Below are 14,701 nucleotides of genomic sequence, written 5' to 3' on the forward strand. Positions count from 1 at the left end.
AACTTTCAACACATTCATTCATGATTCATGCTACCAGTTTTAGGCATGCATCCGTGTTTGAACTTGGTGAACCCAGATGAATTTCTTATGTGGATTTGGTCAAGAAAAATAGGTGAAGCCATTAAGACAAATTTCAAGAATTACTGTAATTAATGTTGTTGTACTTAAGACTGATATTAAAACGCTTTTAAAGCTAAAACTCAGAAGTAAAAAAAATATATGAATAAAATAAGGAGAAATTTGAGACTAGAGAAAGAGGTAGATGAGATATTATTGAAGTAGCGAAGTCGTAGAGCAATAAGCAGAGATTGGCACATCAGATTGCACTAATATTATGTTTTAGTTAGGTGTCACTCTTTCTCAACGTATGGTTGGTTGCTTGGTTGATGACAGTGTACGGATGCACTTGATTCTGTCTCTCTGAATCACAAACACACCAATTTGCCAAAGACAACATTAGCTTTGATTTTTTATAAGGAAGGAAATTCTGACTATGACACGTGGCAGTACAGTAGTGAATGAATCTGTGGGCATCTTGTGAGGTTTGCCTCATTTTTCTCTTGGAATAGGTGGTTTTGGTCTGCGTGGTTTTGGACACGTCTGTTCTGCAATACATATTATCGACCAAATTAGAGGCCATAAATATTCTTCCACACTGCGGAACAATTCAAAGTTACTTTGAAACCAGACAATTATAATTTTGTAATAACCATATTCAACGAGGGTTTCGAATTAATGGGAGTAATTATTGTTAGGATGGAGTTGTTTTGTTCTTATAATCAACCTAGTGTTTAAAAATTTATGGGTTTATTTCCTAATTTTGTTCATTCGGGTTGTTCATTTAGTGCAATCTGATTTCCTCCAACATAGTTAGAATGAGTTTTCTCTTAGCCTTAATAATAACATTGTTAAAAGTTTCACTTGTTGACTAGAGTATCACACATGGTTTGATTTGTAAAACTAGATTTGGACCAAAATCTGCTATAACAAAACATGAGTTAAATAATACAAATCAGATATTTGAAATAAGGCAGATCATATATTTGATACGTTACAAACCTCGGTGAAATAACTACTAAATATTTGGAAGTCTTGTTATTGACTTTTTTAATACTTCTTATTTCTCTTTCTCATCCTAGTAGGTATATGAAACAAATCTATGCATGAAAAAAATTAAATTAGTACCGTTACAAAAAACATGGGTTACATAAAAGTGATCAAAGTAAGTTACTAAAGTACCTTTTGTTGGTCCTACATAAAAGTGTACGATCCACACAAACTTCAAAACCTTCAAGGTCTTCAATCAATAACGGGAAGAACCACGTTTATGTTTCTTTGTTCTTAATTTCAAATTGACAACATTTGGTCATTAGCATCTTAACCCGTTATAGTTAAAAATTCACTCCATGTTGGTCTTTCCAAAGGCAATCATCCAATCCGATAATGGATCAACAAGACACAAAACTATCTTTGCATTCTTCCAAACAATTGTAAAATCACATGGATATGCACTCACCATCATCATCTTCCACTTTCACTTTAATCGTGAATCCAAGATTAGATTTCAACAATTCACGTGCATTGTCATACATTTTTCTAAATTGACTTTAAAAGATCCTTCAACCTGGGTTGCAATCAATAACTTTGTCCTACGAGCAAAAAAAACACTATCACATTTGTATTTCATTTTCTTACAACTTTGTTACGTATATCCACCAGCTTCAAGTTTGTTTTTTCTCTCAACGAGTTCTCCAATATATCACTCAACCATTTAGAATTTATTAAATTAATGTTGAATGACTTACTACAACTATGGTTATCTTGAACTCTCTTCTATTTTTATGTATTATATGAAGCCAAATAGATGCAATAAGTTGACCATTCACATCTTCCAAATGACCTTATACATCTTAACTTCACTCTATCTTAATTATTTTTTTTTTTACAGTTTTTAAATTACTATTGGCATGCATGACATAGATACATTTTGCAATATGTTGTTTGTTTATAAATGTTGTTTTGACTTTTCATTTATAGTTAACCATAAAAAAATACAATATAATCCAAATGTAATCTAAAAGCAAACACAAAAAATAATAAATAAGTTTTTAATATTCATAATTTTTGTTTCACTTATCATTTATAAGATTATAGTTTTAAATGGATAAATCTATAATACTTTCCTTTCTTGAAACATCTTTTTTTTTATTTTTACTTATAATATAATAAAAAAAATTGTTAACTAATAATTTTAAAACACAAAATAAAAAATAATTAAATTAAATTAGATAATTTGTGAGTCAATCAAACTTACCACAAATTCAATAAAAAAAAATCGGATTCTAAATAAATTAAATTAAAAATTGATCATTTTAAAAAATTTTATTTTTTTCAAACTTAATCTAGTCTGAATTCATGGTAACCAAAGTGACTAACGGTTGCAATCCATTTTAACATCAATATACAAAACTTGTAATAAAATCAAAATTATGTTGAACACCTTTATCTTATTTGTAGCATTGTCTTATTTGGAAAAAAAAAACAATTATATATTTCTTTACCTTCTTTTATTCACTGTTATAAAAATCTTATAAAAAATAAATTGAAGACCGCTTGTTTAGTTTTAAACTATTGGATAATTTTATACTTCAAAACTTTTAAACAGTTAAAAATTTACAAACTTATTTAAACTAAAATAAAAACGCAGTTTGAAAAGGATAATTTTATACTTCAAAACTTTTAAAAAGTTAAATATTTACAGACTTATTTCAACTAAAATAAAAACACAGTTTGAACATGAAATTAAGATAGCTGATAAAGAATAAATAATTATAAGTTATAAAATTTTCATCGAAATTAAAAATATTCTAATAAATTGAACCGTCAGCGCCGTACATTATAAAACGATAACGACCCTGCGTTTCACTTCTGTTGGGAATTTAGGGATTTCGGTTTACTGATCCCAGTCTTGCATTTCACTATCGCGGGTTTCTCTATCCATCGTAACGCGCGCAGGTTCCGGTTAACCTTTCTCGTTTACTTTTCTTTTAATTTCTTAATGCCGATTGAAATGGACTTCAACGTGTATTTGGTTTGCATTTGCAGCTTCGAGAAAGGGTTTGTTTGCACCGCTAATGAAATTGCCGGTAGGTTTCAAATACGATATATCTGTCTTGTGATGTGGAAATTTTTGCAAGATTTTATTTACTAATACATTAATTTTTTAACTTTGTCGTAATAGTTTTTTATTGTAAATCTATGGATGTGAATGAGTTTAATTGAATTTCATTTGTACATTATTAACCGGAGACTGATATGAACGGATATTACCTGTGGCAGGGTTGTTCAGTTCTTGAGTAGTTCTTGAGTAGATTGTGTTCTCCTAGTGGATATTAAAGAAGACCGAACTGTTTTGGGGGGAAAATGCAGAGTAAAGAAGCTGTCGTGGAGGATGGGGAAATAACGTCATCTGTGACTGTTCCAGACACTGAATTTGACGAGTGGAACAATTTTGGGGACGATGACATAATGCAGCAACAGTATACAATTCAGGCTGACGAAGCTAAGAAAGTTCCATTTGTGGGTGACAAGGCAAGGCTAAGTGAATAATAAATCTGTCAATCTTATTTTATTTCTTATCCAGTGTTTTAGGTTTAATTGGCTTATAATTTATCGGGGTAATAACTTTCCTTGAAACTCTGAATTTGACCCATTTGAGCTTGAGGAAGATGGTACAAGTAATAAAGTACAAATTGTATTGCTTTTGTATCCATTATCATTTTTTTATTCTTTGCTACTTCTTTTCTGGATGGAAGGGGTGGAATATGAGTTTAACAATGAGGGTATGTGTGTATAGACAATGATTTCATGTGACAAATTGGCAGGAACCGCTGAGTAGCTTAGCTGCTGAATATAAATCTGGCAGTCCTATCTTGCTGGAGAAAATAAAGGTTTGTTAATCTTTTATCTCAGCTTCATCCGTGCTTTATTTTCTCCTTTCATCTTTTTGTGTTGAGCTTTTTATACTACCCTTAATGCAGGTGCTTGATGAGCAATATGCTGCCATTCGTCGCACCCGGGGAGATGGAAACTGCTTCTTTCGAAGCTTTATGTTTTCTTATCTTGTATGTCTTAGTTTATCTACCTTAAAAGCATTTCCATTACTTTAAATTGGAGGGCTATTTTGTGGTGTATGGAGCATGTAATCAAATATTGAAACAATTTTGGCCAATGATTGAATTCTCATAATTTTTTTTTTCCAGGAGCATATTATGGAATGTCAAGACCAAGCAGAAGTCGATCGTATCCAACCAAATGTTGATAAAAGTAGAAAAGCATTGCAAACCTTGGGTTATGCAGACTTGACTTTTGAAGATTTTTTTGCGGTAAGTTATGGCTGCAATTCCATATCTTTGTGGGATAAACATGTCTACTTATTTATTTTATAATATTATCTTAATATTCTATTGTCTAAATTGCCTACACCATACTCAAGTTTGAAAAATGTCCAAAATTTTGGTTGCTATTAATCGGAAAAAGGTATATTGCATTGAGTAGTACTAAGACTATCTTCAATCGGAGTGCTTAATTAAGAGAGTTGATTAATGCTAAGCATTATCGTTTCACTTTTTTTGGCATTGCAGCGTATGAGCTAGCATTGGGTGTACTCATTTTTGTCTGCATTGAAGCACCGTTGTTTACAAATTTTTGACAAAAAAAAAAAAAAAGAGGAAAGAAATTATAAAACTAAAACTACAATGAAAACTAAAATTTTGAAGCTCATAATGAAACTCAATCAATACAATTGAGTTCCTGAAAAAATCACAATAAAGAAAATTAATCGAAGGATCCATAATTTTAGATTCAGTGACCACTTTAGCAATTTTTCCATTAGAGTCAATTTCATTAAATAGTGCTAAATACTCGGCATTATGAGGTCCATAGAATTATGTTAAGTAATCCATTTAAGAAACCATGCATTATGGATGCTCTAATCTCCTAAACTTTGTCACGGTTGAAAGTAGCAATCTATACATTTTATACCCAAATTTAAGTCCTTAAACAACAGGAAAGGTTTAAAAAGGTTTTTTATTTATCTTGTTTAATTCCTTAACAGTCTTGTCATGTGAGAATTGGGTGATTAGAGATATTTTCTATTCATGTGTTCAAAATAATCCTTGCATAATATGTGTGGGGATATGTTTGAACTTCCTGTTTTTCTTCCAAAAATTTAAATAAAATGAAGTAGATTGCCTTGGTTATCATGTGATTGATAGTTACCATATTCAATATCATTGCTGCCTTTTCTTATTCTTCTTCTTCTCTTTCAAATCACCCCGAGCTTGATATCCTGTGAAATCTTGAACAATAAAGAGTTATGTTATCCCTATGAACCTGGCAAAGTGCCTTTACACATGCAGGAGCTGTGGTCTGGGCTGTCTTTTTGACCCGGAAGCCATTCACAACTTATTGCTTTTCTTCCAAGTTTTAATTTTTCAAATGAAAATAATTCAAGGAAATAAAAACTTCTGGTTGTTGAAATGAATAGGGAAGTCATACAACAGAACAAATTTATGTCGTTTTAATATACAGGAAATTTTCTATCGAGGAGCTTTTGGAAATTATTTTATGTTGTTCGTCATGGTGGAAGTACAGTCAATGCTTGAAATACATGTTTACTGTTTTTAAGAAAATGGTAGGAAGTGGAGGACTGGACCCTAGTAGCAGGTTATATTTATTCTTAATCTGTAGAGGCATTTGCATATGTTATCAAGCTCATACAATTAATTTCATCTTCTAAACATATAAATAAACTTACTTTTGATAAACACTCTTCTTGTAAAAAATTTCAGTTATTCCTTGAGCAGCTGGAATGTGTTATTCAAGGGAAAGAGATGTCCATAAGGTGTTAAATTTCTCCTTCACCACGAATATGCCTTGTTTACAATCATGAACCCGAAGCATGATATGCTCCTAAAATATTTCATTTCAGCAATTTTCTGTTCATGCAATTTTCTTATTCTTTTCCTATTTCTGCTGGGGTTTTGTTTGAATGAACTTTTTATTAATATGATCGCAGTCATGAAGAGCTTGTTATTAGAAGCCGAGATCAGTCAATATCCGATTATGGTGAGTGACAAAAGTTATCCCAAATGTCTTGATCTCATTTCTTCCAGATGTCTTGACAAGTCTGCTTTGTTAGTCGTTATGTTCTTCAGGTTTGTTACCTCTGCTGAAATACAAATGCGCACTGAATTTTTTGAACCGTTCATACTGGGCTTAACCAATACGACAGTCGAGCAGGTTTGTTCAACATTGAAATTTTTGTAATTCTATCAAAAGTTGTTTGTAAAGTTAATATCTGGCAAAAGAGAAACAATATAACCCTTAGTTCTGGGGTTGAAAAACTGTCCATGGTCTCAGTCTTCTGGTTTTAAAATATAATTCATGTTATTTATTGTGGTTTAGTTTTGCAAACTATCTGTTGAACCAATGGGTGAAGAGAGCGACCATGTGCACATCACTGCCCTTTCAGATGCATTGGGCGTTCCAATCCGTGTTGTGTACCTTGACCGCAGCTCATGTGATACTGGTGGTGTCAGTGTAAATCATCATGATTTCATGCCAGTGGCTGGTGATCTTCCAAGTGCCAGTTGTAGCTCCATAAAGAACTTTCCTTTCATCACACTGCTATATCGCCCTGGTCACTATGATATCCTCTATCCAAAGTGATAATGAAATCTTGGGTAAAGACCCTTTGTTACTTTTTTGCTGGTGCTCGAGCTGAAAGAGCTCTCGGTTCTATTCGGTTGCCAAAGGACACGTGTGGTCTGTACCTCGTTAATGTTGAATGGTAAATTTTCTTGAATGTTATCTGTTTAGAAGAGATTGATCAACGCAGTAAGTCAACATTAACGCACTGAGAATTAAAACTCAGCTCCATACTTTGTGCCTTTTATGTTGTCCTTGATTTCACTTTTCTCAATATCTCTGCATAGGGATTATTGACTAGTGTGATAGCGCTGCTCCGTGTCACTATGCGGTTTCTGCTTTGCATGTGTGCGCATTAGTATGGCATAAATAACCATTTTTGTCATTCATGTGTGGAAATATTACATAATTGGGTCTATGTGAACTGTGGGACCTGTATAGCTAGCTAGCTAGAGTTAAAAAGAAATAATCTTGACTTGACCATTTTGATTGTGGTAATTATTAACTATTGTCATATACTCCTTGATATCACATTATAAATGTGATAATGAGCAAACTGCTACGGGCTTTGTTTAAGTTTTAAAGTTTTACTTTTGGTCCGATTGAAAAATGAAAGTCCTGGATGGTGAAAAGAAAAAGGGTTAAAGGGGAAGGGGAAGGGGAAGGGGAGGGGTAGGACCTTCTTCCCTGCTTCAAGTCTTTGGATAAGGAATATAGTTTTGACCACACAAAAAAGAATGTGGAAAAAAAGTTGCATTTAACTTTCTTTCACTTAAAACTGTATGACTTAGAAAATAAAATTATTTAATTTCCTTTCTAGCTTTTATTATTGCACTTATGAGGTTTATCTATGTCATATGTAGAGATTTTTATTTTTAGTTCATGAAATATACATAGTTTATGTGTTATTTGAAGTTATTGTTCAATACAATTTATATCATAAATTACAACTTCTATTAGGTTGTTTATTATAAAATTATAATTTTATACTTTAGTAAATTTAATTATTTGCCAAACAATAATACCAAAATATATTGAAAGAATTGTAAAATGCGAATGAATGAAAAATATAAAATAATGAATACGATAAAAAATAAAATAAAATGCTATGAAGGTAAAAGGAGTTTTTTCATGGCACCCTTCTTTAATTCTTCTACTGTCTTTATTTTTTTTTAAACTGTTAAATAAGTCAAAGGTAGAAATAACTTTTAAACAATCTTTTCAATATATTTTTATTAATTTTTACTCCATATAAAACTAAATATTTTATTCTATTTTTATTTTTCTTTTTTATCTCTTATTTCTAACTTCTAAAATTTTATTACTAAACAAAACCAGAGAGACAATATTATTTTGTGTTATTTATGGCAACTGTGAAGGAAACTATCTTAGTTTACTATCTTTATATATATATATATATATATATATATATATATATATATATATATATATATGCACTAATTTCACACAGTTGTATTACAATTTACAAATTTTTTAAATATTCTTTTCATAAAAATGTACATATTGTTAATATGGTATGTATAAATGTGATTATTTTTTTTTATAAATAAAAACAGAATTCCCAAGACAGTTTTTGTCATCTAGTATGGGTTCTTAAATGTTTTTGTTCGTATATGAATGATATTATAGTATTTTAAATCATATTGGTGAAAAGTGAAGAATGACACTATTACATCTACAACATTTAATAAGACAGATATTCTTTTCTTAAGAGTAGCATAAATTGTACTAATTGTTTATAAGATTTGATAAAATCATACTTTGATGTTCTTCTTTTCTTTGTATACAATTTTGATCTTATTCAGTTTACAAAGCTTAATACAATTTTATTGTATATGTTGCTGTAAATAAAAAAGTTTATATAGAACACAAAAAAGGCCAACTAGAGTGATTTTTATTTTTTTTAATATCCGAGGTGTATTTTGTCCAATAAAATAAACGGGAAAATTGGATATTATATAATCTTCATATCTTTTTAAAAATTACATGTTTAGAAATTATTTTAATTTCAATTATTAAAGTGGAAAAGATAGGGGGAAATGGGAAAAATATATAATAAAAAAATGTGACGAAATAGATAAAAGGAAAAATAACATTTTTTTTTAAATCATTTACTCCATCCTTAAAAGCTTCCTCACTTAAATTTGTATTCAATAAATAAATTAAGGCTGCAGCTGAAATTATTATTAAGTAATAAATGTCTGCATAACCATTTTACATCTGCCACATTACATTTTTTATTGGTACATGAAAGTTAACTATGGAATGAAGTAGCTATGAAAAACTCTAAAAATTCATGTTTGGGAAATAACAAGTGAAAAGGAATTTGGCATGCTCTGTTTAAGCTGTTTCTTTGCAATGTTTCTATATAACAGTAATTGAGTGCAGTATATGAGGAAATTTAGATCAGTTTTCTCCATGTCTGCAATTCAGTCTGGTTTTGTCAAAAGCAAAGTTATTAGAAAAAGCCATGTTTTCACAGTAGAGTAGCATTGTTGAATAAGAAAAGTTCATCCAACTTACAAACACAAACAGCTCCATAAAAAAAAAAAAAAAAAGTAAAAAAAGAAGAAGAAAAGAAGAAAAAAGAAAAGCAAAGGAGCTGTGTGAGAGAAGAAGAAACTAATGAAAAGGGAAAATGGCTTCCTCCAAAAGTTCCTTGGAATTGTTCATCAAAGCAGGGCTCAACCTAAACATTAGAGTGCAGAATTCCATCTCATCGAGTGCTCCATCACCATCAAGATCACCTTCTCTTAGCATGCACCTTATCTCATCATCATTCATCCCATCCAACCCAAGCAATGCAGAGTTTCTCTTCAAGCTCTCAAACGTTATCACCTTCTTCTCTCCGTCCATCAACAACTGAAAACCGTTCGTCAGCTCCTTCATGAACCCCTCAGTTCCCAGCTTCTCCATCATTGCAGGAAAGTAGTCCTCAAAAACAACCGGGTTCTTCCTGGATCCCATTGTTTTACTTCCACTATGCTTGGGACGAAAAAGAAAGAAATTAATGGGGTTTGTGTTGTATAGTGAGACCAAAGGGGAAAACTTTTCTTGTGGGGAAGTTGTTAATAAGGGTATGTGCATTTATATAGAGAGATGATGAATGATGGAAGAAATGGAAGAAAGTGTTGGAGGAAGGAGTGATGGTGGTGTTCTTAGAAGTTGACAATTCAAGTACACTCGAGGTTTTTGTAAAGGAAAATTTTAAATCTACATCTCATCTTGATTGATTAGTAGGACAAAAAAGAATGAAAGAGTCATAAATAATGTATATGATTATAACATAAGTATTGATGATATATGATATATATATTGATTTAACATTATGTTTTGAATAAAAATAATAATAAAGGGAGAAGAGAAGAGTATGTTTAGTTGCAGAAATTGGAGGGAGATTTGTTGTCTAAAGGGGTTAGTCTTTCGTGGAAGGTGCGTGGGAACCTCTGGTGTGTGACAAAGGAAGGTACGAGATGGTCTTAACAATGACTCATGGAATTAACATTTTCCTGTGTTTGGAGAGACATAAAAATTTGGTACTTTGTTGCCAAAACAAAACACGAAAAGGTAAGAAACAACGAAAGCAAGAAGATGCCGTGAGGTACCTATGTTGTCTGCAAGAGTTGACCCACACATAATTAATTTCAGAATGGTCTTGGATTAGGTGTTTAACAGTGATAGTTGTACTCTAACATTTTATTTTCACTAATAATCCCATAATTATTACATTGTTTTTTGTCTTACAGATTTGGAAAAGTGATAACTTTATGGATTTGTTGGTTTCCTTCTGACAAGTCCTCTCCTTTTTAAAAATGTTTTATGGCTATATAAGGCAGAGGAAGAAAAGCACATAGGGAAGGTGCCGAAATGCTATAAAGGGAAGAAACAAAGAAGTCAAATCATAGAAATTTCATGTAGTTTTCGAAGGTTTGGACATATGTCTGTGTTTGCTAACATTGTGTATTCTCAGTGGCTTCTATGAGACACCAATAATGGCTTCTCCTCTATCCCCCACTAAGCTTCTTATCATCTTCCCATAATTACTATCAGTCAAATGCCTATCTGTCCAAAATTTTTGGAAAACCTTCTTCTTCTTCTTCTTCTTCGACAATCCAAATAAATTTGCCTTTTTCTATCACTTTCTCAATCTCCGGATAGGAATGTTAAATAAAACAGATATTTTAGATTTATTTCATACTATTTTTCTTTATTTTTTACTTTTCTATCTTAAAACCATACAAATTTATGATCATTTTATTATTGTAATTTGTGTCAAAATGTAAATGTAAGTCATTCTATATATTATTATTATTTGAAGTATAGAAATAAAAAGAAATATTTTTAGTTTGAGGAGGAGAAGTGAAGAATATTTTATAAGAGAAGAATACATGCAAATGAGAGTGGATTGGCATGGAAATTATTAATCAGTTGTCCCCATTTGTCCAAAGTTTCTATTCTCCTTTTTTTTTTTTGTGTACATAATAATATTAACGACAAAATAATTTAAAGGGTCTAAAAGTTTAATAAATAATACAGTTTAGTTTAGTTTTCTCAACCACTTTTTTAAATTTAATTCGTTCAATTCATGGTTATACTCACGTAGTACTAACTTCTTTGGGGAAAAACATTTTATTCATGAACTAATTATATCATTATAAACTTAAACTAATTAATATACATCTTTTATACTCAACCCACATATTATCCATTAAACTTAACATAAATGCAAGTAAGAAGGAAACCAAAAGATATGAAAGAAAAAATAACTTACTCAGAATTAGAATTTGATGAGGTTAGTATCTTATATTCTTCTATAGTTAGTATTTTTTTATTTATATAAATAATATAAAAAAAAACTTTAAAATTTAGAAAAAGTAACACATTTTATAGTTTTAAAAATATAGATAGTATTATAGATAAATGAAGAATGAATTTATTTTATATTACGTATAGTTTTTTAAAAAATAAAATATTTATTTTTGTTTAACTAAAATTTCCCTTTTTAAAATTATAAAGGCAAAATATTTAAAATGATGTGAGATCATCCATAATCAATTTTTAATTTGATTAATTAATAAAAAGTAAAATGTTGATGTAACTAATGTTTTTAATGTCGTTATTGTTAAATATTTAATAAGTACAAATTAAATACCTCATATATATTTTCTACAAAATTAGGAACAAAAATATTTAGATAAGAGTATGTTAACGGGAGAAAAACATCAAATTGCAATTTTATTTTCAAAATTATTGAAACGGTACAATTTTAAAGTTATAAAATTATATTAGCTTAGAAAAACAAAACTCACTTCAACTAAACATGATTTTGATTCATTAAAGTAAAGTTGTTTTTCAATTAAATTAAAATAGAAAATACAATGTACGATATTAAACTAAAGTGACTTTAATTTATATTATAATTTACTGAAATTTCATCAAATTGTCACGACTTCAATTACAACTAAAAAATTACAATACATTAAAAATTGTACTACGCATTCCATTTATAATACAATATATTTAAGTCCTACCAAATTTACATTATTTTAATTAAGATTTAAACAAAAAATAATTATTGAAGTCATACGAAATTAACATGACTTATTAATTAAGTTTTAATAATTCTTTTTCTAGCATTTGCACTATTTTAATAAATTTGAATAAGAAATTATATCATTTTGGTGCTTTTACCATGTTAATGGTCTAATTAAATCCTATAAAAAAATTAAAAGATAAATGGAATTTTATAGTGAAAAAAAATCAAGCAAATATTTGATAATAAACTTGAAATGCAAAAGCTAATTTAAAATAGGAATTTCTTTTGGCAGATGATGATAACGGATAGTTGCAGGTTATTGAGTTTTTTACTATATCATATAAAATCATCTCTAAAAACAGTTATTTTAGTCACAAAGAACTATAAAAAATAAAAGAAAAGGAGAAAACATAAAAGAAAAGTAAAACGAATTTTTTATTATTGATACGTTGAAATGTAAGAAAAAAAATTAACAGACCTACCGAATATATAGAATAAGAGGAATAGGAAAATAAAAAAAAAAATGAAACTTTAAATCGTCTGCCACTTACTCCTATCAGAAATAATTGATTATTTATTTTTATTTGTTTTTCTTTCTTTCTACTTTGTAGAAAAATAAAGGTTGATAATATATTAATAATTTTTTTAATATTTTTTTAACAATAAATTATATGTTATTATTTTATTAATTTATATATTTAAAATGAATTAATCACATACTATCGTATAAAATTATTAATAAAATATTTTTCTAAAATAAATATATAAGAGAGGAAAAAAAATCATATAATGTCACGTGTCATTATTATAATTGGAAAATATAATACAGAGAATTGAGAAAAAGAAACCAAGCATTATCTAAGTAAACCCTTCTTCCATCACATTCTTCACATGTTGCCACGTAAGGACATAGGTCAGCATGAGTCATCGGTTTCTAAGTTCTAACAATTTCACTGCCATTTGAAACATTTATGGCTTTATACACTCCTCCATAACGGATACTCGGGTTAGCAATTCATAGTATTTATTCATAATCTATTTTCCTAGCTATTTTATATAAATATTTAAATTAATATATTTAATAGTTTTTTAAAATAAAATTATAAAAAAATATAATAACTTAAATTTAATAAAATATAAATTAAATTTTTATTTTTATTTTTATAAGTAATTAATTTTTGAAAATATAGTATAAAATTCACATTTTAAAATGCAGGTATTAAAATACTTATAACCCATAAATAATAAATAGCACGTATACTAGGTATATAAATTTTATTTACAAATACAGTTATTTTTATCATTCCTAATTGCTATAATTATTACTCAGACACAAATATTCTATAAAATCAAAACATATTAATGTTAAAAAATGTTTATAAATAATTTTATTACTAAATACCTTAGATTCAAATTGGAATTCTTGTAAATTAAGAATTTAATCTCGATTAATTAGATTGTCTGCGTATCGGCACCATCACATTCATGTTATTATTTTTATCACATATTCCATTCCAAATTTAATTGCATTTTTAGTCCATTTTTTTTAAATAGATTCATTTTTATTTTAAGGTACTTTAAATAAATTGTATTATTATTGGTACTTGGAATATATGAAAGCAATGCATTTATGTAAATAATGATGGTATTTTGATAAAATGGTATTTTATAGGTAACATATTCACGGTAGTATAGTCTAAGTATCCAAAGAAAAAAATGGGTGAATCAACCTGTAATAAATGATTAAATAGTTTAGTTCAATCATCTTCCAGTACACAGAAAATTATATAAACAGTTTATTATGAGAGTTTTAAAACAGTTTATTTATATATTTTAAGATAACTATGAGATATCGTATTTGTGAAGGTGCCCAAAGTAAAAATGGCAGTGCAAATAGCAAATAGGGTTGCTTTCTTAACTGGGTAATGTTAAAGTTGGAAAAGAAAAGCATAAGCAGAAGGATGGGTGTGGATAGGAGGGTAAAGCGGGTAGTCCGACACATATTTATCTTTTTGAAAAATATATAAATAAATAGTAAAAGCATCTTTAATTAAATATAAATACTTTTAAGTTTTAATTATTAGTTAATACTTTTAGTTGAATAAATTAAAATAATTATTATATTTACATATTAAATTATTATAGTTTTATTAAGTATTGAAATTTAAATAGTAAAAGTTAATAATAATATTATATATTTACAGGAAAAAAGTGTAATATAAAAAAAAAAAATAACTTTTTGAATTACTTTTTATTTTAAAAACCAAGTAAGTTGGTTAGTCTCTTCAATATTTAGGCTATACTGGTAAGATCAAAATAGATTGGGAAGTTACAAATTTGATTTATGTAATAATTTGGTTTTTAATTTTGTTGAGTTTATTTAATTTACTTCTAATATTATTTTATTTTAAATTGGTTTTAATTCTTGTCAAT

The 14,701-nt window shown here is 28.6% G+C and overlaps 2 protein-coding genes across 2 annotated transcripts; one reads left to right on the forward strand and one right to left on the reverse strand.

The window, feature by feature from the left end:
- The first annotated feature begins 2,900 nt into the window (after nucleotides 1-2,900).
- On the forward strand, nucleotides 2,901-7,011 carry LOC106774387 (ubiquitin thioesterase otubain-like). Its single transcript, XM_014661366.2, has 10 exons — nucleotides 2,901-3,015; nucleotides 3,106-3,146; nucleotides 3,340-3,591; nucleotides 3,885-3,950; nucleotides 4,041-4,124; nucleotides 4,263-4,385; nucleotides 5,853-5,905; nucleotides 6,080-6,129; nucleotides 6,203-6,303; nucleotides 6,469-7,011. Exons 3-10 carry the CDS (start codon nucleotides 3,424-3,426, stop codon nucleotides 6,730-6,732), a joined length of 909 nt encoding a protein of 302 aa, XP_014516852.1. The 5' UTR covers nucleotides 2,901-3,015; nucleotides 3,106-3,146; nucleotides 3,340-3,423; the 3' UTR covers nucleotides 6,733-7,011.
- A 1,870-nt stretch (nucleotides 7,012-8,881) lies between these two features.
- LOC106775551 (calcium-binding protein PBP1) lies at nucleotides 8,882-10,305 on the reverse strand. The gene has a single exon (XM_014662695.2). The coding sequence runs from the start codon at nucleotides 9,817-9,819 to the stop codon at nucleotides 9,355-9,357; it is 465 nt and encodes a 154-aa protein (XP_014518181.1). The 5' UTR covers nucleotides 9,820-10,305; the 3' UTR covers nucleotides 8,882-9,354.
- Between the last annotated feature and the right edge of the window lie 4,396 nt (nucleotides 10,306-14,701).

The sequence above is a fragment of the Vigna radiata genome, chromosome 10 (genome assembly GCF_000741045.1).
Source record: "Vigna radiata var. radiata cultivar VC1973A chromosome 10, Vradiata_ver6, whole genome shotgun sequence".
Lineage (NCBI taxonomy): Eukaryota > Viridiplantae > Streptophyta > Magnoliopsida > Fabales > Fabaceae > Vigna > Vigna radiata.